The sequence below is a fragment of the Grampus griseus genome (genome assembly GCF_964374135.1).
Source record: "Grampus griseus genome assembly, chromosome: 7".
In the NCBI taxonomy this organism is placed as follows: Eukaryota; Metazoa; Chordata; class Mammalia; order Artiodactyla; family Delphinidae; genus Grampus; species Grampus griseus.
Genome location: NC_139001.1, coordinates 13,773,498 through 13,799,100, shown reverse-complemented (window position 1 = coordinate 13,799,100; position 25,603 = coordinate 13,773,498). Strand labels below are relative to the sequence as shown.

At 34.4% G+C, this 25,603-nt stretch overlaps 1 protein-coding gene across 2 annotated transcripts in view; it reads right to left on the bottom strand.

Annotated features, from left to right (window-relative positions):
• CUL3 (cullin 3) overlaps nt 1–25,603 on the bottom strand; it is a 98,052-nt gene that overhangs the window by 16,501 nt on the left and 55,948 nt on the right. For both annotated transcript variants that reach the window (XM_082658367.1, XM_082658368.1), the window contains exons 4-13: nt 23,396–23,556; nt 22,272–22,386; nt 19,930–20,158; nt 15,544–15,689; nt 14,627–14,803; nt 13,253–13,423; nt 12,529–12,636; nt 8,074–8,198; nt 7,383–7,479; nt 5,553–5,687 (exon numbers count right to left, since the gene is read on the bottom strand). In XM_082658367.1, coding sequence (XP_082514493.1) covers nt 5,553–5,687; nt 7,383–7,479; nt 8,074–8,198; nt 12,529–12,636; nt 13,253–13,423; nt 14,627–14,803; nt 15,544–15,689; nt 19,930–20,158; nt 22,272–22,386; nt 23,396–23,556 — 1,464 coding nt within the window. The remainder of the gene's footprint in view (nt 1–5,552; nt 5,688–7,382; nt 7,480–8,073; nt 8,199–12,528; nt 12,637–13,252; nt 13,424–14,626; nt 14,804–15,543; nt 15,690–19,929; nt 20,159–22,271; nt 22,387–23,395; nt 23,557–25,603) is intronic.

Genomic DNA, 25,603 nt, shown 5'->3' with positions numbered 1-25,603 from the left:
AAATATAAACAGGATCACACCATATGAATTCTTCCATTAATTTCTTGATGATTTTGCATGTTTGCATAACGACATTAAAGCTACAGGAATTCCACAGTACTGCTCTATCACAATATGGAGATTGAGATGGTATCCAATTTTGTGATGGAGCGTGCATTTCTGCCTGAGTACAAGAGCTAGGTTTCTGAAGCAGATTTCTAGAAATGTACTTGTTTCCTCAGAGTTATAAAGATTTTACAGACAGTGACAAACTGCCTTTCAAGTTTCTTAACTATTTAACTTCACAGCAGTTTCAAGTATTCATTCTCTCTACCTTCAAACAGAGAACTGGCTTTTTCTTTTGCCTATCTATTGGGCTAAAAATGTTATCTCATTATTTTAATTTGTACTTCTATAACCAATAGGAGAAAAAACCATCTTTTTATGTTTACAAGATATCTGTAACTCTTCTTCTGTGCTTTATCTATTCATATTCCTTCCACGTTTTTCTATTCAACTGTTTTTGTATTGATTTACTGGTGCTCTTTATGTATTACAGTTTTCAATACTCTTACTTGCTGTAAATAATTTCTCCTAGACTCTTTTTTTTTTTTTTTTTGGGGGGGGGGTATGCGGGCCTCTCACTGTTGTGGCCTCTCCCGCTGTGGAGCACAGGCTCCGGACGCGCAAGCTCAGCAGCCATGGCTCATGGGCCTAGTTGCTCCACGGCATGTGGCATTTTCCCGGACCAGGGCACGAACCCATGTCCCCTGCATTGGCAGGCGGACTCTCAACCACTGCGCCACCAGGGAGGCCCTCTCTTAGACTCTTTATCTTCTCTTTTAACTTATTTCATCATTTACATGTTTTATTACTTTTTACTTGGTTAAATCTGTCAGTCTTTTTCTTTGTGGTTTATGTAACAGGCTTGAAAAAAGGCCTTACTTATATCACGCTTATCAAAATATTGTTTTTTTCTATTACATTTATAGATTTGTACTTACATCTACCTGGAATTTGATTTTACATTTGATATGACATATGGAACTAAGTTTGCCATACTATTCTCCTTCCATTCCCACAAATGAAGTAGCAGTTATTTTAATTTAGTTTATTAGAAATAGTAAATATATCGCATTCCAAAAACCTCTCTATATACTCATCTGTTTCTGGACTATTTTGTTCAAATGACCTATTTGTCTACACATGTTAAAAACAATTTTAACTTTGAGGTATGTCTGGGTATTAAGACATACTCCTTTCCCTCTTACTGGGCCTTCCCATCTCCCAAATCCCTGCCCCTCTTTGCCTATTCTTGTGCATTTTCTTGCCCAGATGAACTCTGGGATCAGCCTGTCAAGTTTCACAGAAAAGAAATCTTCCGCAGATTTGGACTGACATTTCACTGAATTTATAGGTGACTTAAAAAAAAAAAAAAGTCCTTTATAACACATAGCTTTCCCTTTCAGGTACATTTACCCTTCCATATTCTTTTCTTTTATTGCCTTTTTCGATTAAGTCTTCTACTTTTTGGGTTAGAATGATTCCTAGAAAGATTATGATTCTTATTAAAACATCCTTTTTCTCATGTCATTTTCAGATTAATTCTGATGTAGAGAAAAGTTGACTTACAGTAAGTATGATTTATAGAAAAACTTTTCAACCAAACTCTCATTTCTCAGTTGATTATTACAGCTGACAATCATACTGTCGACAAACTTTGTCAACTCCTGATATTTATAAATTTCATTCCTTTTTCTTTCCTAGTGTGTTAATTAGGACCTGCAGAACAAGGCTGGATAGCAGTAGTAAAGGCAGGTATCCTAAATTTTTCCTAACCTTAATGGGAAAGTGTCTAACATTTTACTACTAATTACTGTTTGCTTAGGTCTCTCATTTAAAGCTTAGGTCTCTCATTAGATACACCCATATGCCATTAGGCATTTCATTCTATTCTTAGGTGGCTAAGAGTCCCCCATCTGGAAATAAGAAGTGGGGACTGACTCTTCTCATGTGCTTTTTGCACATTTGTGGAAATCATTGATTTTCTCCTTGAAATGATGTCTGGTAATATAGCAGGTGATCAGTTAATTTTATTATTATTATAAAATCTCAGTAACTATCTGTTAACAAACTCCTTCTTTGTATTCCAGGAATAAACCCTGTTTGGACAGACTGAATTATTATTTCAATAGACTGCTGAATATAACTTGCTAATAATATTTTACTTAAGATTTGTGTATTTATTTTGAATAACCTATAGCTTCCCTTTCTTTTTTGTATTTTCCTTGTTCAGTTTTAGTAATAAGGTTATGCCAGCCTCAGATATTTCCCAAGAACAATTTGTGTATTTTGCTTTCTGAGTTTAAAGTTCCCTGTATAGCTTTCAATTTTAATTTGCTAATTGTGTTATTCAAATCTTCTATATCCCTCTTTTTTATCATATAGTCAATCAGTACACTTGTGAGGGATTTCTGTAACTGTGGAATTGTCTATTTCTCCTTGTACTTCCAACCATTTTCCTTCATATATTGTTATGCCACATTACTGACATAAGTTCTCGATGAAATATCAATTACCACTGCTGTTTAATGGTTTTCTATTCAAATTCTGTCTGACATTAATTTTGCTACTGTCTACAATTAGCTTTTATATTTCAGACTCATTCTCAGAAATTTTTGAAAAGTATAATAAAGAACATTCAGAAAAATGTATTAATATCCATACCTCTTTCAAAAATTAAATGCTATTACTAAAAATCTAAGGTACAGATTACCACTATATGTATTTCCGTATTTTAGCTGTTCTAAATCACAATACGGACTTCATTCCAAAAACTATATAAAAAGAGGAAAAAGCCTGAGTAGCCTGACTACTATGGATTAAATGTGACACTACAATAAATGTCACCTTTCGTAGGCAGTTTCCAAGATGGCCCACAATGATCCTGGTATGTTTTAACCTTGTGTGGTCCCCTCACTGCACCAGGGCTGACTTGAGTGACCAACAAAATAAGGAAGTGACGATACGTGACTTCCAAGGCTGGGTCATAAAGGCACTGCAGGTTCTTCCTGGGTCTCTTGGATCGCTTGCTCTAGGGAAAGTTAGCCACCAGGAGGCAAGGACAATCAAACAGCCATGTTTGGTAAAGCCCATGTGGAGAGAAACTAAGACCTCTTACCAACAGCCAAAACAAACTTGCCAGCCACGTGGAAGAAGGCGCATACCGATAGCATTTTCCAGCCCTAGACAAACATTAGACAACTGAAGCCCCAGCTGACATCTTAAACTCACGAACGAGTCCAAGCCAGAACCACCCAGAAAGCCCCTCCTGAATCCCCAACCCACAGATACCACGAAAGATAATAAACTGTTAGTGGTTGTTTTAAAACATGAATTTGAGACCTGTTGTGTAGCATTAAATAGTGAATACACCATCTTACTGAACTTATAAAGAAAGAATATTCAAAGATAAGAGATCAGCTTCCTTTAGTAGTTACTATAGTTAAATACTTTTAACTGTCTCCTCTAATTTGTGGCAATTTCTGTAAAAGAGATGTCTAACAAAACTGATGCGGCAGACTGACTATAAGCACATAGTGTGAGTAAAGACAAAAAACTTCATGTGCCTTTTCACTATTCCCTGGTTTGAGATGCAAGCAGCCAGAAGGTTTTGGAGCCATAGGAATGGCATTTTACATACGCCACTTATGCTCAGGCTTCTGGTTTGTGACTTAGCTAAAATTTAAAATATTACAGGAATTTTCTACTTAATTTTACCTTCTACCTAAATCACTGCTCACTAGCCTCACTGATCGCAAGCTGACTGGGACGAGAAAAGGAAGCTTGAACCACTAAAATTACTAGCAATTCCAATAATGGCTTAAGAAAATCAATTTATGTTTTTGTTTATCCCACTATTTTTGCCAGCTCTTTATAAAGTAGGACTCTGAAAACCAACTGCAGCATTTATCAAGTAGCTTATTTTGTTTAAAATGTATTATCCGTGAGACAGCAGATTAAAACATCCAAGCTGTTAAAGATAATTCAATTCCACCTGTCTGACAAGGCTTACAATATTTGGGTAAGGTACTCAATACTTACTTAATCAATATTCTTTAGAACTCAATCACATTTAACTTGTGCTTGAAACTTAAAGTTATTCCCTAGGTAAAACACGCCTGGAAATTTATAAGAGCAAAACCTCTTGGCTTAGCCACTGACCTAAAAATAAAACACTTACGTTTCAAAATATTTCCTTGAGGTATATCACATAAAAACAGTCATCTCTTAACTATTTATCATCATCACAAAAAGGGAATATGGAGATGAGTATTAAAATAGGCCTAAAATTTAATCTTGCTCTTCATTTCAAACTTAAACTTATTTCTTCCTATATTCATTCACCTATGTCTGAAAATTGATTTTCAGTTAAGTATAAATATGGCTATAATTCTACAGCTTTTTAAAATATTCATTCCTTATCTTTAAACTTACTAAAAATCACATGATCTTCATTTCAACTCCAACCTACTCATCAAAGGTATGGGAAAAGACTAAATGAATTTAATTCAATCAAATCATGACTTAATGGGAGAAATAAAAAGTATATTATAATATATATACTCTAAGAAAAAAAAAGAAAGTTGACACTATCAAAATAGTGTAAAATTAGCATAAGGATAGACATAGAAATTAATGAAATAGATCAGAGTGTGCAGAAACAGACCCACATACATATGGTCAACTGAATTTTTTTTTTTTTAAATAAAGGGCTCAAAGTAATTCAAAGGGAAAAGACTAGTGTTTTGGACAAATGATGCTGAAATGAACAACTGAATACCTATGTGTGGGGAGGAAATAATTCTTAATCCTTACCTCTAACCATACCAAAAAAATTAACTTGAAATTGATCACAGGCCTAAATGTAAAAGCTAAAGCTATAAATCACTTAGAAGAAAATCTTTGCAAACTTGGGATAGCCAATAATTTCTTAGATAGGATATCAAAAGCATGAACCATAAACATAAAAAAGTGGCCACTGGACTTCGTCAATATTAAAAAGTTCTGCTCTTTAGAACATAATATTAAGAAAATGAAAAGTCAAGTGACAGACTGTGAGAAAATATTCACAGAACATAGATTTGATTTGATGAAGGATTTGTATCCAGAATTTGTAAAGAACTTTTAAAAAACCCGATAAAGATATGAACAAAGAATTCACCAAACAAGACATATAAGTGGCATATGAACAAATAAAAAATGCTCAATGTCATTATTAGTCAAGGAAAGAAATTAAATCCACAATGTATACGTACAATTACACACCAGCTAAAATGGCTAAAATTTAAAAGACAATACTAAATTTTGGAGAGGATGTGGGGCAACTAGAACTCTCCTACACTTGCTGGCAGTAATGTAAAATGGTAAAAATCACTTCGGGATGCAGTTTGGCAACTTCTTTAAAAAGTTAAACATATAGCTCTATTCACTACAGTCTAGATCTGAGAACAACCCAAATGCCGGGTGAGGATCAGAAACAATTGGTTAAAATTCACATAACCAGTCCATACCTCAAATGTGTATTTTTCTCTATTATTGAAGAGCATTAATATGGTCATCTGGAAAGTGGAGACTTGCAATATATGCTTCCGCGTATTAGAGCCAGTTACTTGTGCCCCTCCAACACCAACTTCAGATCCATCTTCCTGTTTAATTTTTTAAATATAAAAATAGAAACAAGATATAATTATCTCCTAGTAACTTTAACAGTATATTTGAAAAATAAGTTCTGTAATGCCCAACCTCCCCTTAACAAAATGATATAAACTCATTCCTATATAAAAAGGAAATGTTATTTTAAAAGTGTACGTGTAAATATGTGTGTATACATACACACACAGTCTTTATTTAGGACTGTCCCATTTTTTTCCATTATGAACATTTTAATGTATCTGAGCAAGTAATGAGTAATTCCTTATAACTAAAATTATGTTAACAGTACACAATGGGATAATAATGGACTTATAAGATGCTACTGCCATTATACTACTACCCTGAAGTAGTATTAGGTTTCTTTCTGTGTGGTCTGATCATGGTAAGAGTTCAAATAATAGCATAGGATGGGAAGAAAAAACCTCTGCCATCCTTAAAGCCTATTCCTGCTCTATGATTTAGAAGTACAAAGTAGAAATTCAGTCCTCAATAATTAACATATGAATTATGTTTTTAAAACCTACTGATCAGTTTAATAAAACCTCAAAAGATAACATGATTATTTAGGAAAAAACCCTCTCCTTTAAAACAGAACCAAGAAAGCAATAATTAAAAGCTGAGTTCTTTAGTATGTATCCTTGACCTTCCCACTTACAGTTAAATATATAATAGTGTCAAACATTATTCAACTAACTGAACTCTAAGGACTATTTCCCACTTCATTAAATATAAAAATTAGAACATGTATATAGGCATCTTCAACAATATTAAAAAAAAAAACTTTGGTATTACAGTGACAAGTAAGATTTTAATTAAAATATTTAATGAAACTGTTACTTGCTGCCAAGATGACAACTTAGGTATTTTAATGTTTTTTAGAAGCTTTTTATTATTTTGCCATTTTAAGCCAAATGACCCTGATTTGATTTATACCAAGCAATGAAGTATATTATTACTCTAAACCTCACAATTTTACATATAAAAAAGCAATTACTTCTTTAAATAAAGGCACTTCTCTAATGTATTTTTTTTTTTTTTTTTTTTTGCAGTACGCGGGCCTCTCACTGTTGCGGCCTCTCCCGCTGCAGAGCACAGGCTCCGGACGCGCAGGCCCAGCGGCCACGGCTCACGGGCCCAGCCGCTCCGCGGCACGTGGGATCCTCCCGGACCGGGGCACGAACCCGCGTCCCCCGCATTGGCAGGCGGACCCCCAACCACCGCGCCACCAGGGAAGCCCCTGTATTGTTAATTTTTAAATAATCACTTTAGCAACATTTTGTACATTTCACAAATCTTACGTGTTAGCTTTCCCGGTTTCAATTTATTGGAAATAAGGATTATAGGAGACTGAGAATTTTGAAAAGGAACTCATGGCTTTGTATGCCCTCAAATCCATTATTTTATGCAATATTATCTCAAATCTAATCTTATAAATAAAACATGTAATGATATTATTTATTCCATAAGGAAGGCTACTGGTATAGTCTTCATATTGTCAAATGAAGTTAGCAACTAAGGGAACAGAAATCAATAAATCAAAGCCGAAGTTTCCCTCTTTTTAATATTTGAAACAGGTAAGGAAATAAAAGAAATAAATAATTTATCTAAGTCAACAAAAATCACAAATCACTTCTGCAGACTAATTTTAAGTTACTTAATAAAAATACCTTCAAACTATTAATATTTACCTTTTTAACTGGTCCATAAAAGGTGGCATTGAGATCTGCAGAACCCATATGATGTTGGAGTGTGAGCTGTCGACCACTGTGTTTGGCTAAGTAAAACCTTCAGCAAATCAAACCATGTTTTTGAGAATCATGTAATTTATATATGTGAAATTATAAACTACCAACCCTTAACAAACATATATGCAAGGGAGACTTTAAAAGCTAAACAAAACCTTAGGAATCAAGTTCAGTTCCAATTTTTTTTTACAGAAAAGAAGCCCTAAATAAGGGGTGGGGGTGGCTGGGTGGGAAACAGACCTAAGAAACTTAGCTAGATATTAAGTGATAAAGGTAGCACACTAAGTACTTTCCACCAGTACATTTATTTGCCCCTGGCTGCTGCTCAGCCACCGCTGTTTATATGACCTCCTTTCTCCACAGTTAACCCAATAAGCAAGTCACCCCAAGCTAGTGTCAGACATCAACAATACAAAATATACTCCTAACCATGCACTAATGCTGAAGAAAGCAGATTGATATTCCTCTGAAAAGTTTATGCAATTCATCCTTACATATTAAATGCATAAAGGATAACATGAGATTTAAAAAATGGAGTATATACCCCTTCAATTGGGGACACTACTGAATGCTCAAATTTATCTAAATTCTGGACAATTTGTACTTAGAAATACAAAGTCTGATCTACATTTACCTTCTGAATATCTCAAAAGCATGTCTTGGTGCTGGTGGGATGTTGCACTTTGGTGTGGCTGACTGAGTGGGCCAATAACCTGTTGTGAGCACCCGAACTGTGAGATCAACACCACCTAAAGATACCTGTGGAAAAGAGAAGAAAATGTTCCCCCCTAATTAGCTAGGATGTGTTATCTGTTCCATACAGACACTGTGTTAGAGTTATCAAAGTAGTTATCTCCATATCCAACATTCAGCAAATAAAACACATCTTCTTAAAAGTTACACTCATCCAATGTTTTCCTAATTTTAACTATCCTGGCACATTTATAATTATTGCTTCAGATGCTGAATTTACAATACTGATCAAAGTTCCTAGCATCTGAACAAAGTCTTACTGGTGTCATTGAAAAGTACAGAGATTTTGGTCCTCAAGATTTTTTTCAGATAAAATGTCAAGGGGCCATTATCAGTATCATTTTAGGGAAAATTCTAGAATAATACCTTTCATCTCAGCTTTTAAACATTTTTACCATCTTAACACAGAAACAACACATTTCTAATATCCCAGTCACATTTCAACTATATTGACCATAACCTCCATGCTTTCACATGCAGCTCACATTCTATCCTCTGTCCTCTGCATAGGACACTAGATCCAGTTCTACACAGCAGGTGCTCTATAAGCATTTGCATAATGTTTGACTACCTCTACAAAATATATGCTAGCATTACCATCACAATTAGATATTTTTTCTTTTTAAATAAATTACAATTTTAAGAAAACAAAAATAAAACACATCAACAGAAATTCTAAAGGGGGAAATATCTTTATTTTTAATATTCACAGCTTGTTTTAAACCATTATTCCATTTTTATGTAACCTGGATGATTTAGTGATAGAAATTCTTTAAAGAGAAAAATGAGTTTATAAATATCAAGAAGTATTCCACACTCAGATTTCTTCATAAATATCTAATAAATGATTTACTCTATTTTAAAGAAACTGAATCCAGAAATCTTACATGACACATAGGAGAGATGATCACAGCAGACTCTTAGATGATGAATGGAGAAGGGGCTGAGAACTGTTTGTACACTTGTAATTGGGAAGGGGGTCACAACTTGGTTCAATCCACCCAAGACAATGAAGTCTTTCATCTCTTTTCCCGTATCTCCACGTCTTGCTCCCTAATCTTCAAGTCTTTCCTCAAAATGTCGTTTTTTAAAGGAGGCCTTCCTCGGCCCCTCTTCCTTGCTACAGATTTCCTCTATATCTCCTATCACCAGCTAAGGTGCTATGTAATTACTTATCTTGTTGATCATCCGTCTCCCAGATTGGAAAGTAAGCTCCAACATGGCAGGGATTTTTGTCTATTCTCTGCTGTATAACCAGTGCCTAGAAAAACACTTGGCACAGAAACAGTGAGTTATTTGTTAAATTAAAAAAAGAAAAAGAGGGCTTTCCTGGTGTCGCAGTGGTTAAGAATCCGCCTGCCAATGCAGGGGGCATGGGTTCGAGTCCTGAGCCAGGAAGATCCCACATGCCAAGGAGCAACTAAGCCCGTGCGCCCCAACTACTGAGCCTGCGCTCTAGAGCCTGTGCTCCACAACAAGAGAAGCCACCGCAATGAGAAGCCCGCACACTGCAACGAAGAGTAGCCCCCCGCTCACCACAACTAGAGAAAGCCCGTGCACAGCAACGAAGACCCAATACAGCCAAAAATAAATAAATAAATAAATAAATAAATAAATAAAATTTATTAAAAAAGAAAAAGAAAGAACCTCAAGGAACTATTACTCTAATGGTTTGGACCTTTTCTTTCTACCTCTCTTAGTTATATATATATATATATTTTGCGGTATGCGGGCCTCTCACTGTTGTGGCCTCTCCTGTTGCGGAGCACAGGCTCTGGACGCGCAGGCTCAGCGGCCATGGCTCACGGGCCCAGCGGCTCCGCGGCATGTGGGATCTTCCCGGACCAGGGCACGAACCCGTGTCCCCTGCATTGGCAGGCAGACTCTCAACCACTGTGCCACCAGGGAAGCCCCTCTTAGTAATATTTTTAAACCATTCAGCTTATTTTCCAAGATAGCACATGCCAGGGACAAGTACACAGAAACAGAGGTACCAGAAAAGTCTGTCTGGATGTGATATGATTTGCTGATATAAATAAACAGAAATACGATAGCAAGGTGGTTTTCCTGTTCCTATCCCCATTAAAGTAAAACACAGGAAAGAAATGCACACTTAAATTTCCCTCAGCATAATAAATATGACTTATCTAATAAAATATACAAGTATTTAGCATTTTAAGAAAAGTACTTGTTAATATGACTTCTGAAAGTAAACAGAAGAGTCATTCTCTTGGTATATTTAAACAGGCCAAGAACCTTCAAGAAAGTTACAGAGAATTATCTGAGGATTGATGATGTTTTAAAAGGGTTCCAAGATTTCAGAAAGTTCAAGATTTGTTTTGATTCCTCTGTCACTTTTCATCAAATCTTTCTAATGAAGATTAAGGCTTAGGAGACGTAAAGCTTAAGATCCTTAGTTTAAACAATTACAAAATAGCCAATAATTGCATGCGAATAATGGCCTTACAAAGTGAAAGCTGCAACCAGATTAGCAGATATACAACTTTGAACATCTTGATAAGTACTCTACTTACTGGGATAACAAATTATGAAACAAATATTCCACCATAAAGTGCAGGATATATCTGAATAACCAAAATGAAAGAATAGAAAATGCACAACTTCATAACAATAGAAAATAACAAAAGCAAACAATCTGATGAAATGATCACGTTGAACAATCATTCCCTCTTTTTTAAAAAGTGCAAGAGAGTGGTCGAGAGTAAATAAAGACCGTAATTTTCTTATCAAAATGCCTTCAACTACCACAGATAAGGTAATTAGACAGCTAAAAAAATAGTAACGGTTCTGGACACATCCGGGAACATTCCTTTACATGGTTTCAATACAGCATTTATTCAGACCAGGTTATCTCCTTATAGCTCTTAAATATGTGTAACATTAGTGGAAGAAAAACAAAAAAACAAAAAATGTACCATATGAAAATACGATTTTATCAATGCATTAGACAGAATGAAGCACAAATCCCTGAACAATCTAAAAGAGAAAAACATCTAGGATAATCACATTATTCAGTCCCTGCCCACTCAAATTTCTATTTATCACAGAGTCTATCTTTCCTGCTCTCAGCCTTTCTCCACTGTAAACATCCGAGGCAAATCACACAACTATTTATAACAAAGAGGAAACAGAAGTCCCTCTGAGTCAGAATGTCTTAATATATATAAATGTCCATTTCTACAGAATTAGGTATTTTCACATATTTTGTTTGTGATGAGACCTATGGGACCAGTAGAAGTGATGATCTTATATTTAAATATCAAAGAAAAGACCTCCAATTTTTTTTTAAATGGTTGTGACATGTCTTAATTATGAAGTAGTATACTGTCAGTTGAGAAAGAAAACATTAAAGAAAAAATGTGTTCTCTAAACTTAAAGTTACAGTTGAAAAACAGTTTAAAAAAAAAAGAAGAGAGAAGGGAAAATTCTGAACTTAATTAAACCCCACTGAATCTTCACAAAACCCCACTGGACTCCAAGGCCATATAAGTTGCAGCTTACTGCCTTCTGGGAATCACAATACAAAACCACATTTATAACACACTAGCATCAGTGTTTTTATACTCAGTTCACCCTCCACCGACCCTGAGGATGTCAGGCCCATTTATCCTGACATTTCAGATGAATAAGAATACTGACGTACAGGAAAATCAGGTAACAATTCTAAGATAGCACCATCCTGGGGTAAAGTAAAAGGAAGAGCATTAAAACTCAGTAAGCTTGCATAAGCCTGGTATTCTTTCCCTAACCTAAAAATGGTTATAACAGCAGAATCACTATTTATTAAATTTTCAGTATATTCCTTCAAGTGGGGAAGATAAACTAAGTTTTATAAGAATAAGAAAAAATATTTTAAGATTAATAGTTAGAAAAAGCGGTTATATGGGAGAAATAATTTTTAAAGCACTCACAGACAATACATATGTTGTCACTAATGGCATTTAAAGAAATGACATGGGGTGGGGGGAAGGATAAATTGGGAGACTGAGATTGACATATACACACTACTATATATAAAATAGATAACTAATAAGAATCTGCTGCATAGCACAGGGAACTCTACTCAATACTCTGTAATGGCCTATATGAAAAATGAATCTAAAAAAAAAAAGAGTGGATATATGGTATGTACAACTGATTCACTTTGCTGTACACCTGAAACTAATATAACATTGTAAATCAACTATACTCCATAAAAGTTTTTTAAAAAATAAATAACACCAGCAATTCAGTTATCTGATTGGATGAAAATGCCCATTACAGAAGACTTTACATAAACACATTTACATAAGTAGAAATTAATGAAGAATCTTACCCCAGTGGCCTGTAGATGTTGCCTGAACTCATCCATAGTTGTGTTTGAGATGCTCATATCCCTAAACATTCCTTCCAGTTTTGATGTGAATTGACATCCACATTCAGTCTGTGGAAGAAAAACAAATATACACAAATAAATGATGGATTTTACTATTAGAAAATGTACAAAGAAACTCTTCCATGTTACTGTCATCCTTCCTAAATCTTTCCAATAGTTGTTCTATGTCTGTGGATACCAACTTCAGTGTGATTAAGATTAATCCAAGAATTTTATTTTAAAATGCAAATTCCCAGACTCTCTGAGATTCCCATAAACCTCACTGAAGGCAGTGCTCAGAACTCTTATGTTTTCAGCAAGAAACACTCATATCAGGTGATATGGGTACAAGTAGTCTGTGGACCACACTCTGTGAAACAGAACTATATGGTGGTATTCCCTTTATTGTTTCCCTTGTACTAATCCTCCCCCAGATCTCCATGAATGAATGTATCTGCCACACCAAGAGAAATTCCAGCACACTGTGAATGTCCCAGAACTTGAACAAATCTAAGTACAGCCTGCTCAAAAAAATCTAGTTTTATTAATTTAGAGAAATAAGTATTTTAAATCAATTAAGTATTTCCCAGTCACATGTTGCTGGTGCTCAATTATGTGATAATCATTAGTGACGTGCACTCCAATCCATCTTTTTTTTTTTCATTCCATCTTAAATACACCTTACCTTTAACTTAGAAATCATATTTTTTTCAGAGTCATCAGAAACACTTTTATTTGTGAGAAGTCTCCTTGCCAAGTGTTGTTTATAGTAACGTTCAAATACATCTTTTTCTTGCATAAACCTAAAAAGGACCATTGCCTTATCCAATATTGTTTCTACTTCTTGTTCTGTTAGCTGCAAACCATTGAAAAGACAATTTAACAATTACACAATTTTAGTTCTACAAAAACAGCATCACAGTTCATCAATAGTTTAAAAACACTGTTTGATAACAAACATAAACATCTGGTTGAGATATGTCAGAAGGAGGGATCTAGTGCGAGAAAGTGCCTCCTACTTTATCTAGTAGCACGACTCTTAAATCCTCATCTAGTGCAGCATTAATCAGGGGCTGGAATGGAGTTCCACTCCCTAGTGGGCTACCTCTGAAAGGGAGGCATGAAGTGATACATGGCTGGATTAAAGGATGACTGAGAACAGAAGAAATGAAATTTTAATCACATAAAAGAATTTTACCATGCCCTTGCATAGTATGTAGGCAGAAACTTACATGGCCATAAGACAGATATTTTTATATAAGCTCATTCAAAATCTAAATTGTGCAACCAGAACGGTAATAATGTTATAATTCCAAAAGTAAAAAGGACTCTTGCCCCTAATCTTTTAAATAAGGGCAAGATGATACTGTGGCAGGTTGTATTAAGCTTATATTAAAAATATGGTAGACTACTCAGCTGTGTATTTTCTATTTGGTGTCCTTAGTAATCTTCCTCTTATTTGTTTCTTTGTTATAGCTACCTATTTGTTGCTTTGCCCTTCTGTCTCACAAATCCCAAGATGAAGTCAAGAAGACCAATTCACGTGTGATCACAATCTGCTTATTTTGATTTTCTGTGCTGGAGTGAGCTTCCAAGATCCCAGATATATTATAAAGGCTTGAAACTGAGCTTCCATATATGCTTTCGAACTATTTTCTGATACCTATTCTAGTCTGTGCCTTCAAATTTTTGGCACTCAAGTATTGTTTGATACGTAACCCCCAGAACCAGGTGACAGCAAGCAACATTCTATGTGCCACATGGATAGCTGTATTCTAGTTCCTTATTATCTCTATAGCATATCTAACCCTCACAATCTCAAGTCTATGGATGTGTAGTTGTTTTTGATGCCAGTTACACATTCAATGAAATGTCAAAGTACTTTTGACCATTTCAAATACTTGAAACAATCCTTTCAAATATCACAGTGCACATTTAAGCACAGCAAAGGAGGACTGTTTAATTTTATATCTACAAAATTCCCTAATTTTATATTTTATTTCCTAATTTTATATCTACAAATAAAACTTAATATATTTTCAAATGCATTAATACTTACCCCTTTGACTCCCTTTTTCAGCTTATCATCAATAAATAATGAGAGGTATTCAGGGGACCTGGAGTTGAGGTTGAGAAAATACTCAAAGTCACCCGCAATAGTTTGTTTAAAGAGCCGGTCGTTATTAAACGATTCCTGGAGGAAGCGATCAAACCTACTCTTCAGATCCAATAAGCCCTTCCAAATAAAAACAAAGAAACTTAGGATACATTATAATAACTTTTCTATAAACAATACATGTGTAACTACACACGTTTAACTTTGCTGGTAATAAATGTGTGCATTCAGTGTTAAACTTACAGATTCTATATTGCTATTTTCAAGCCTGTTTCTAAGCCTGTTAAAAATGTCAGTGGTGAGAGAAGTATTCTATCTTCCATTTATGTATTATTCTATTAAAGATGAACCAAAGATTCTCCTCACTTTTTCTCCCCACCTTCCTCTATCTTGACTGAATGGGTGAGCCTGAGAGAAAATTAGCTTTAAAAATACATAGAGAAAGCTTATTCATATTAAAATATGAAAAACTTGAGAGCATAATATATTTGTTGTACTGCTTGAAAGCAAAATATCTTGAACCAAAAAGTCACTAAAACAGTTATTTTTTCTTGAACACACTAAGGTAGTATATGAACTCTAAAGCACACAAAAAAGTAGAAAGAACTTTCATTCTTGAAACTATTTAAATAGACTTCTTCATCAGACAAGCTCATAAATGAAAAGAAGTGGGTGAGTTTGTATCCCTGATATAAATATACATGCTTTCCAAAATTTTAAAATATTTAGGATAATTACATATTAATTTACCACTGGAAAAATTAAGTCAGAAATACATACTACATAGCTTTGTAAAAGTGACCTTTTTAGCACTTGTCAAAATTACTTTATGATAAAGAGAATCTTCTGTATTTACTCACCTGGATATAGTCAACGGGATTCTTTCCTTCTCCTTCCTCAGAAACAAGGGCTTTACCTTGTTCCCTCAAGTAGGAACTCATACACTCACACATTGTTTTCAAACCATTTGGCACACGACTAAATAACTTGTACATGCAAGCAAGGTCTGCAATCAGAACACACACACAAATTGGCTACATTAAAAATTAAGAAAAGAAATTTGAATCCCTGTTCATGCTAATTTGCGATACTTAAAGAAGCTTATTTCTCCATTATGATCATTTGCTGACCACATGAAAAACTATTAAAAAAAACCCCCCAGGAAAACAGGGAAAAAAAGCTAGTTAATGGTTATTATTGCAATTTACAAAATACGTCTTACAGATGAGATACTTTAAAAGCATCAATAAAATGTCATAGCAAATTTTAGTTTACATGGAAGAGATGTCCAAACAGCATAATAGTCACAAAAAATGAAAACTGAAGTTTTGAGTTCCTACATAATTTAGCCTATATAATTCTAATCTAGAATCTAGTTAATACTGCAAAACAACTGTCAAAAGGATAACTTTAACTGTGGTATACCTGGCAGTTAATGTAATAAAGAAGAAATTTAAAAACGAATTAAAGTCTTACAGATAATTTTTAAGTATATCTGTCTCAAGAGTTCAAATGACAACCATGACAACAAATAAAATTAAATATACTAGGATTTATTTCATTACACATCATGGTAAAATTCATGTGAAATTTACAGCGTAAATTCCTATTCTTTAATATTTTCCTCAGAGCAATCCCTAATATTTCCCAGGTGTTGACCTAAGCCAATATGTATATTTTAAAAATTGGTTTATCTCACTACATTGTTTTTATTTAGAAGGAAAACTCTGGACTCTATTTTTTACAAGATTAAAATGTGGAGTTAAAATACTGCTTTTCCATATGTCTAATGTATCTATGAAATAAGAATTTACTGGGAGGCTATAGTGTCAAAACTTTACAATGATATAAAAAGGCTTTATGATTGAGAACTTTTAAATATGGAGTTAGTACAGCAGTTTCTAGATCAGTGGCTGGAAAACTGTTTTCTGTAAAGCACCAGAGAGTAAATATTTTAAAATTGTGGACCATATGGTCTCTTTTACAACTACTCGATTTTGCCATTGTAGCCATAAAGAAGCTGCAGATAATACATAAATGAATGGGCATGACTGTGTTCCAATAAAACTTGATTTATGGACACTGAGATCTAAAACATATAATTTTCATGTGTAATGAAATATTACTTTTTTTTTTTTTTCAAGCAAACTGATAGTGGGCCAGATTTGGCAGACAGGCTATAATTTGCCCACCCTGGTCTACATTTATAAGAGCAACTTAGATCTTAAAACTGAAGTTGTATGTATTTTAAAGATACCTGGACACAAGTTTTACAAAAAGGGCTTCAAAATTTGTTTCAATGACTTTCAAAAGCAAATTTCATTAAAAAGTGCTTTCATCAATAATATATGTCCAAAATAATCTACACACAGCAAATCTGACAGTTTCTCACATTTGTTATAAATTACAACCAAGTTTCCCATGTTAAAAACAAATATTACAAACAATAATTTATGAACATATATACTACAGTAAACTTGGCATATCAAATACCTCATGACAAAATAGTTCCCAACTTTGTCTACTTTGTTCCTATGTTGTTACAGTTTTGCTTAGTCACATGTATATTTAACAGTATGTAAATTAATACAATTTCATTATATGTAATTCACTGTATATAAATAAATGTATGGCTTAGTGGAGAATGTGAAAGAGAAAATGAAAAATATGCATCATTCAAAAATTAAATATCATTATTTCTGTATACACTTCATAAAACAATAAAATGATACCATTCAAACTTAATTTCATAATGTTATCTGCATTTAATTATCAATCCAACTCATCCTCCGTTCATGGTGGGAAAAAACTTTTTCACTTTCTGATTTATGAGATACTTGGCTTCATAATGGTGAAGCTGTGTCTCTGACATATTCTTGACATACTGCTCACGAGCAGGGCCTAGCATAATTAAAGATACTCTGCAATTAGGTTTCTAATGGAAAGCCAGGAAAACTGAAGCCATGATTTTAAAATTTAATTTAGAATCACAGAAAGCTGCTTATTTGTGGAGAACATTAAGTACTAAATAGAAACTATGGTAAGTGGCTATTCTGATACTCCATTATTTATGCACTTATTAAGCACTTGCCATGTGTTAGGTATACTTAATGCCTTTAACACAAGTCTCCATGCAGGTTACAGTTACTATAATTCAGGTATGCTCAACAACCTCCCCATCAAACATTTCCTAGCCTCTAATCTCCAAGCCCATTTCATCTCCCCTCCTCAATAATCCCCACCCAAGGTGACTAAGAAAGCATTAACTCAATAACTAAACAGTACATTAGAAAATTGAGGGCTTCCCTGGTGGCGCAGTGGTTAAGAATCCGCCTGCCAGTGCAGGGGACACCCTGGAGCCCTGGTTCGGGAAGATCCCACATGCCATGGAGCAACTAAGGCCACGCGCCACAACTACTGAGCCCGCGCGCCTAGTGCCCGTGCTCCGCAACAAGAGAAGCCACCGTAATGAGAACCCCGCGCACCGCAACGAAGAGTAGCCCCCGCTCACCGCAACTAGAGAAAGCCTGCGCACAGCAACAAAGACCCAATGCAGACAAAAATAAATAAATAATTTTTTTTTAAAAAAAAGGATAGATTCTCATTTTAAGTAAAGGAAAATGCTTTTCATAAAGTCCTATCTGCCAGGGACCAATGATCAGGGTCATCAAACTATGGTCCATGGACCAACTACAGCCCGCTGCTTGTTTTTGTACACCTCACAAACTAAGAATGGTTTTCACATTTTTAAATGTTTGAAAAATAAAAATCAAAGTTTTATAGGAACACAGTCAAGTTTAATTCGTTTGTGTTATTGCCTATGCCTACTTTCTCACTATTACAGCAGAGATGAGTAGTTTACTGTCTGGTCCAAGCATCTAAAATATTTATTATCTGGCCTTTTACAAAAAAAGCTTGCCAATCCCTGACAGACCATAGGCATCCAGGAGTAGCTTATTTTAGAAAACATGACAAACATCTTTAAAAATCATTTTTGTTTTGCTTTTATAAAAAAGGTTTACCAGAAGGGTCTTTTAAAAAGTAACTTTCTCTAGTTTAATAAAAACAATAAATTTACATACAACTTTTTAGGAACTTAGCACATATATAGAAATATAACCATTTGAAAACACAAGGCAAAGATTCCACTAGAGAAAGAATGGAACAACCTCTCTGCTTACCATCTTTGTTTTCCCTCCTCTTACATCCTCCTCTTTTAAATTATTAACTTAAAAAAATTTTTTCCCATTCCCTACCTATGTCATGACCCAACAGGCAATATGCATTTATTTTATAAGAAATACATGGCTAAAATATTGCTAAGACTTCATCTAAGAGCACCAAATTTTTTTATTTTTAAGTACCATATCAGTGACTTATCCAGTCATAGTTTTAAAGAAAATCTTCAGAAACTGAAGAGGACAACATGACTATTCTTTACAATTTCTCCTTGGGTACTTGTTACAAAATAACATTTTAGGAAAATCAGGTAAATAGCCAAGAAGAGTAAATGTTACAGTTACCTCCAAAATGTTTACTTTTAAGCAATTCTCCTTTCTCCTCTTTCATTCTATAACAAGATATCCAATCTACTAATTTATCTAAATATGTCAACATGGAAGACACATATTTTTGCATTTTTGGTACCCTTACCACAACTAACTCCCAAAGAAATGCTTACAAAAATTTTAAGATTGGAACTTCAGGTTGTAAAAGAATCACAAAAACTACAGGAGAGTGTGTGGGAAAGAAGAGTCTAAATACCCTGGTATAGAAATATAAAGTACAGGAATAGGTGAGGATCATTGACCTTATAAATAATATTAATCTTCTTCTTTTTTTTTAAGCTCTTTTATTTTCTCCTCTATTTTTTTTTTCTCCCCTTTGGTGCACCGTGTGGCTTGTGGGATCTTAGTTCCCCAACCAGGGATCGAACCTGTGCCCCCTGCAGTAGAAGCACGGGGTCTTAACCACTGGACCGCCAGGGAAGTCCCTAAACTTACCTTTTGGGTTAAGAAAAACAAAAAGTGAGGAGACTTAAGATGAAAGAAGAAAAAAAGCCGCTTGATTCACTAGGAATATCTAAAATCCTCATTAATACGTGTAAAGTAACAACAGTGATAAATTAATGACAAACACCACAACTTCTTGAAAATTGACATTCATAAACTACAGTAGGAAAAAAAAATACTGAGAACCTGGTAGAACTATAAGAATTTAATTATTTTTCAACTGCTAACACTTACCTTCTGTCTTTCCGTTTTTCAACATATGTACTAGCCCCGAATTCTCCATTTCTACTATAGTTTTCATGTGCTTGGAAATGAGTTCCCTCTCAACCACCTTTACAATTGGCTCTTCAGTTGATTTGTCAAGGCAGTGCATCACTCGTTCTATTTCTTCATTAATTCTAGCTTCTACTTTCTTTATATATACTGAAGCACTGTTTTCTGCTAAAAATTTCTGGCTTTCCATCTGCAAGTAAGAAGCATGATTTTTTTTTTTTAAAACACAGAAGCAAAATGTGCTTCTGCTTTTAACTGGGTTTCTACAGTTTCTCATAAACCAAACTAAATATCCCAAGCACTATTAACATTTTATATACTGTCTTATTATATATATTCATATAGTCCGAATTATACCCTTTAAAGCATTACTTACATAAGACTTAATTAATACATTATCCTTAAGCAGCGTTTTTCAGACTTTGCCAGTGTATTCCAAATAGCAGAAAAAGTAAGCACACGCCAGTGAAGATCAAAAGTATAGAATGAAGCATCTGACCCCAAGTGAGAGTGGGAAATTCTTCTTTGATTTGTTTTATTGTAAAATTATGCCTAAAAAGATTCATCATGTTTATCATACAGTTTTGCTGGCATACTGGTAGTTACTAAAGTCCTCCTGCCACCCCACTCCCGCTCTCAAAGGAATATATATAAAGTTTGGGAAATAGAGCTTTTGAGTTACTATTAATCTTGTCTTCTAACACCAGCCTTAGAGAAATTCCAGTAAATTTTAAATGTTGGCTCAACTGACTTCAATCTCATAGTAAAATTAACAAATATACCTAAGAATTACATAAAAGATGTATTAATATAAATTATGTACAAAATGTAATAACATTTCCCATTCTCTTAATAAAAAGTAGTTTATATCAAATGTACAATGGATGGCTAGTGGGAAGCTGCCGCATAGCACAGGGAGCTCAGCTCGATGCTCTGTGACCACCTAGAGGGGTAGCATAGGGAGGGTGGGAGGGAGGCTCAAGAGGGAGGGGATATGGGGATATATGTATACATATAGCTGATTCACTTTGTTATACAACAGAAACTAACACAACATTGTAAAGCAATTATACTCCAATAAAGATGTTAAAAAAAGAAAGCAGTTTAAAATAATCAAGTTTCTAAGAATAAACATTAACACACCAAACAAAAATCTTGGTGAGACCGTCACTTCACTGTCAAAACTGTATTTTATATATACACACAGATATATCCATATGCCACTGTAACACACTTTGGGATCCTGACAATTAATCACCTACTGGTATTTCTATACTGTAATGAAGGTAATCAAAACAAATGCAAACGTCAAAAACGTTGCCAGAAATATCTAGAAGTAGTTGCTGTGTTACCAGAAAATAAAGCCTGTTTCCTACATTATAAAATTAATAGTTCATGAAGTATGGTCCAGGCTCACCAGTACAGGCCACACAAAGCTTCCTGATGGCTACAGGCTGATTTCTGAAAAGCGGCCTGGGGGTTACGCCAGTCCAAAGGACACCAAAACCCACCAAGTCTACTTCTATACTCATCCGATGGCTTCTACGAATGACGCACTGTAGAGTTATTGTATCGTTCTATTCATTTAGTTCTTTAAAAGGTTATTACTAAAGTTGACCAGTAAAGTCTACTTTAGCAACACTACAAAGCTCCTACTATAAATTGCTCAGATAGTTGAGGCTTTCAGGAAGAACGCCTGATTATCATGACCTTATAAATATTGTCTTATCATTTGTCGTAGTACTCAGTAATTGTTATTATCATTTCATTACAAAATAGTACCGGTTTAGCTTTACTTTCAGCAACGTAGTTGATTCGGGGTTGTACATACTGCTGCAAATTTTTATCAACTGTAATTACTGACTTTTAATTTCCTAATCAACAGCTCTTAAGACATATATATGCCTTATGGGATCATGCATATATCTATATTTATTTTACTAGTAACTTATATTACCAAAAAGCCTGAACAGTGAAACTTCATTGGTGATGTACTGCCTGTGAATCTATGGTAAATAATTAGTAACATATAAATATAATAAAATTTAAGGTTATTTCTAAGTTTATATGTTTTATACATATAATTTTAAAAAAATCACGTAAGTCCAACCTCTTCGACTTATTTTCAGACAGTTCCTTCACTGGAATGTGAGACTGTGGGGTAGGTGTGCTGAAGGGTGTAATTTGCACCCTCTTCCCCAAAGGGCCTCAGTACGAAAAGGTCAAAATGCTTAAATTACTAACTATATTCGGTAATTTTAAGAACATCTTAAAAGAGTATTTATTTATATCTCACTGATTACCTGAAAAAACTCTGCAGACATTTCCAAAAAAGGAGCCTCAAAATCTTCTTCATAGACTGATCGTCCTTCGAGACCTAAAATCATTAACATCTGGCAAGCATTTCTTATTGCGCCTCTGTCAAAAGAAGTTAAACCACTTGATAATAAAAACACATTAAAGATTCATGTAAAAGATGCAGCAGAAGTAGCTAGAAAAACTTTCAGAGCAAGTTTTTTTTAACCAAAGTGACCAATCTCCCATAAGCAACTAATTTATAACATAAGGATTTAGAGTAATTTTAATTGGAAAGCCTATCTTGACTGCACAGCTATTTATCTCAAGTTGTTCTCATGCTGTTGTAACTTAGGATTTTTGAAGAAAATATGTTTAAAATGACTAAATATTCCTGTGTATTTAAAAGTGCAAAAAGAATAAACAGCCTATCAGGAAGCAGGGAGGAGAGAGGGAGTCTACAGCACTTGACATGGGTACAACGCACAGTTACTCCTAGGCAATATAATTTTTTTGCACCAAATGGCTTTTGGGCAATCGTGACCAAGCACCAAAGCTGAAATAAAAAGAACTTTACAAGTCTTCCTCTAACAGCTGCTTTGAATACAAAGAAGCAAAGAAAGCAGGCTTGCATGTTTCAAGCCACTCTGGCTGCAGTGTCACAAAAATGGCACTGCAACAATGTTTGGGGGGGTGGAATATGACTTAACAAAAGGGGTACAAGAGTTCTTAGTCATTTTAGACTATGTTCAACATTTTTTTCTTCAAAGACCTTAAAAATAAATGCTAGCCAAAAGCCCTTTTAAAGAAGAAAAAAATATTATCAAATAGCAAACAAACAAACAAAAAAACAGCATAAAAAATACATTAAAAATCAAAAAGACTAATGGCTGATTTGCTTTTTAAAAGTATATTCAACAAAAGCTTAGGATAGTTTCTTCTAAAAATAAATGTGTGCTTTTTAGTTACAATCTAGCTAACTTTGTTAACTGTGATATAAGGTTTTTGAGTATTTTCATAATATGCTGGACAATCAAACTTTAATTTACTTTAATAAAATTAAGACAGTGAATCGATTCTCAAGATATAACCACTAAAAACCAAAACCCAAAGAGTAAAAAGATTATTATACCGGTCTACAACTTCTCCTTTCCGCTCTCTGGCAATCATATCCAACAGCGTTTGTCGTAGGTGATCCCTAATACACCCGTAACGTACAACTTGATCTCGAAAAATAATTAATCCCAAATTGTACACATTCTCCACATTATTTTGTTGTACGTACACACGGTCCTGCAGTTAAAACAAAATCATAATATAAACATTAGTACAACTCTTGCGAACATAAAAATAATCCTTTTGAGTTACAATAATAAAGGAAATAAAATTCCAAAAGTGGTCAATTTTGCAGGTGAGAAACACTTCAAGCAACATGGAATTTTCTAGTACCTCCTAAGTTATATAAAAGTTATATATAGTAAGTCCTTACAATTTACAATTGCTACTGAAACAATGGCTATAGGCGGTTGCCCATTTGCCCTAAGGAAAAGGGAGGAAAAAGGCAAGCACCCCACCCAGGGAGAGAGGCAAGTCAGCAGAAAGTAGAGGAGAAAGGTAGACAGCAAGGCAGGCAGAACTTCCTTTCTCCCAAAGTCATACCATGCACAAATATGGTTCTTATTTTCTTAAATACTGTACCTGAAGATCATATTCTTTAAGTAAAATTGAGAGCTGAATGAAATACAGATGCATGTGACTTAAGCTGATTGTTTACTGGTAAATGTTGAAAGGTTCTAATGCTTATAACAGAGTAGCATTCAGTATTACATAATTAAAACACCCCTAGCTACTGCCGTTTCAGATTATTTACTGGTAGTCATCTAACTTTCAAGTTCTTACCAACATGATTACTGGTGTCTCACTTAATAGAGTACAGATAATCCAGAATTATTGGCCATAAAAGTCCTATTTTGTGAAATATTTTAAAATCCGTATTTACACCAAAATACACTGAAATAAAACTACTGTTCTTAATTCACAAAAGGATTAGTAACAGAATTCCTTTCTGTTCTTAACCAGGATCTCTCCGGGCTTTGGCGGGTCTGTGAACTTCCTAAAATTTTAAAATTATTGTGTGTTTGTTCTTACGTAAGTATTTGGAAAGAGTCCGTCCGTAGCTTTCACCAAATTCTTAAAGGCATTTGTAATCCAAAAACAGTAAGACTCACTGCAAACTGTGATCTCTGAACTTTTAAAGGAACACTGTTAATACAAGCAACATCAAATAGAATACAAGGTAAACATGAACAGAAGTTCTACCATATTAGTATTAAATGGTCTTGATCACCTTTCTAGCCAATTTTTACTAAATTCTCCATGAGTAGCACTCTCTTCACAGACACTATCCTCCAACTTTCATTCATCTCACACAACGGTACATACCTAATGACTACAAGGAAAGCTGCTCTTTTATTAGCATTGTTGGTGCTCACTTTCTACATTTTATATCACATTTTTCAAATCCTGACAGCAACTTCAGTTAAGTTCAAAATTTTCATTGTTGACTTCTTCAATAAATTCTTGAATTTCATACTTCTTTACTCAAGATCTTAAATTCTGAGTTTTGCCCTGACCGCATCCCTCCTCCTTTCTGATGGTCTCACTGTTTTCTTTGTACTGAAGTTACTCTTTACTCTCATGACCTTCAGCTCCAACACTCCCCACCCTCCACTACCATACTGATTCTGGCTTACTTTTCAGCATAAAACAAAACACATTCAATAAAAACTGGTATAAATCTAATAATTTATAAAGCAATGAGAAAATAATCACTCCAATTATTGAGTAAATTATTTATAAATTTGATATTTACGATTTTGATTATAAATTTCTATGGTACAGACTTTGTACCAAATACAGAATCACTCTTACCCAATGCAATCAAAACCAGTAACTAGCTAGCTGATGTGGTAAAAGAGGAAAAATATTAAACACACACACACACACACACACACACACACACACCCCCCACACACCACACCAGCACCTTAAACATTTTAATTTAAAACATGTAAGCATTCACTGAGATAAAGACTTTTTCTCTGAACATGAGTCCTGTGATTAGAAGTCAATGCTGTCTTTCTCACATATACCCATACATCATAAATATCTAGTCTGTCTACTTTCAGTCTCATTAAGATGGCTACTGACCAGAGACAACTGTGAAGCAATGTAAATGGCCTTCTAGATTTTTACAATTTCCACTCCAGTCTAAATTACCAAATTACCCAATATTTAGTGATTTGCCTTTGTCAAGTCTTTCCAAAACATTCAATCTAGT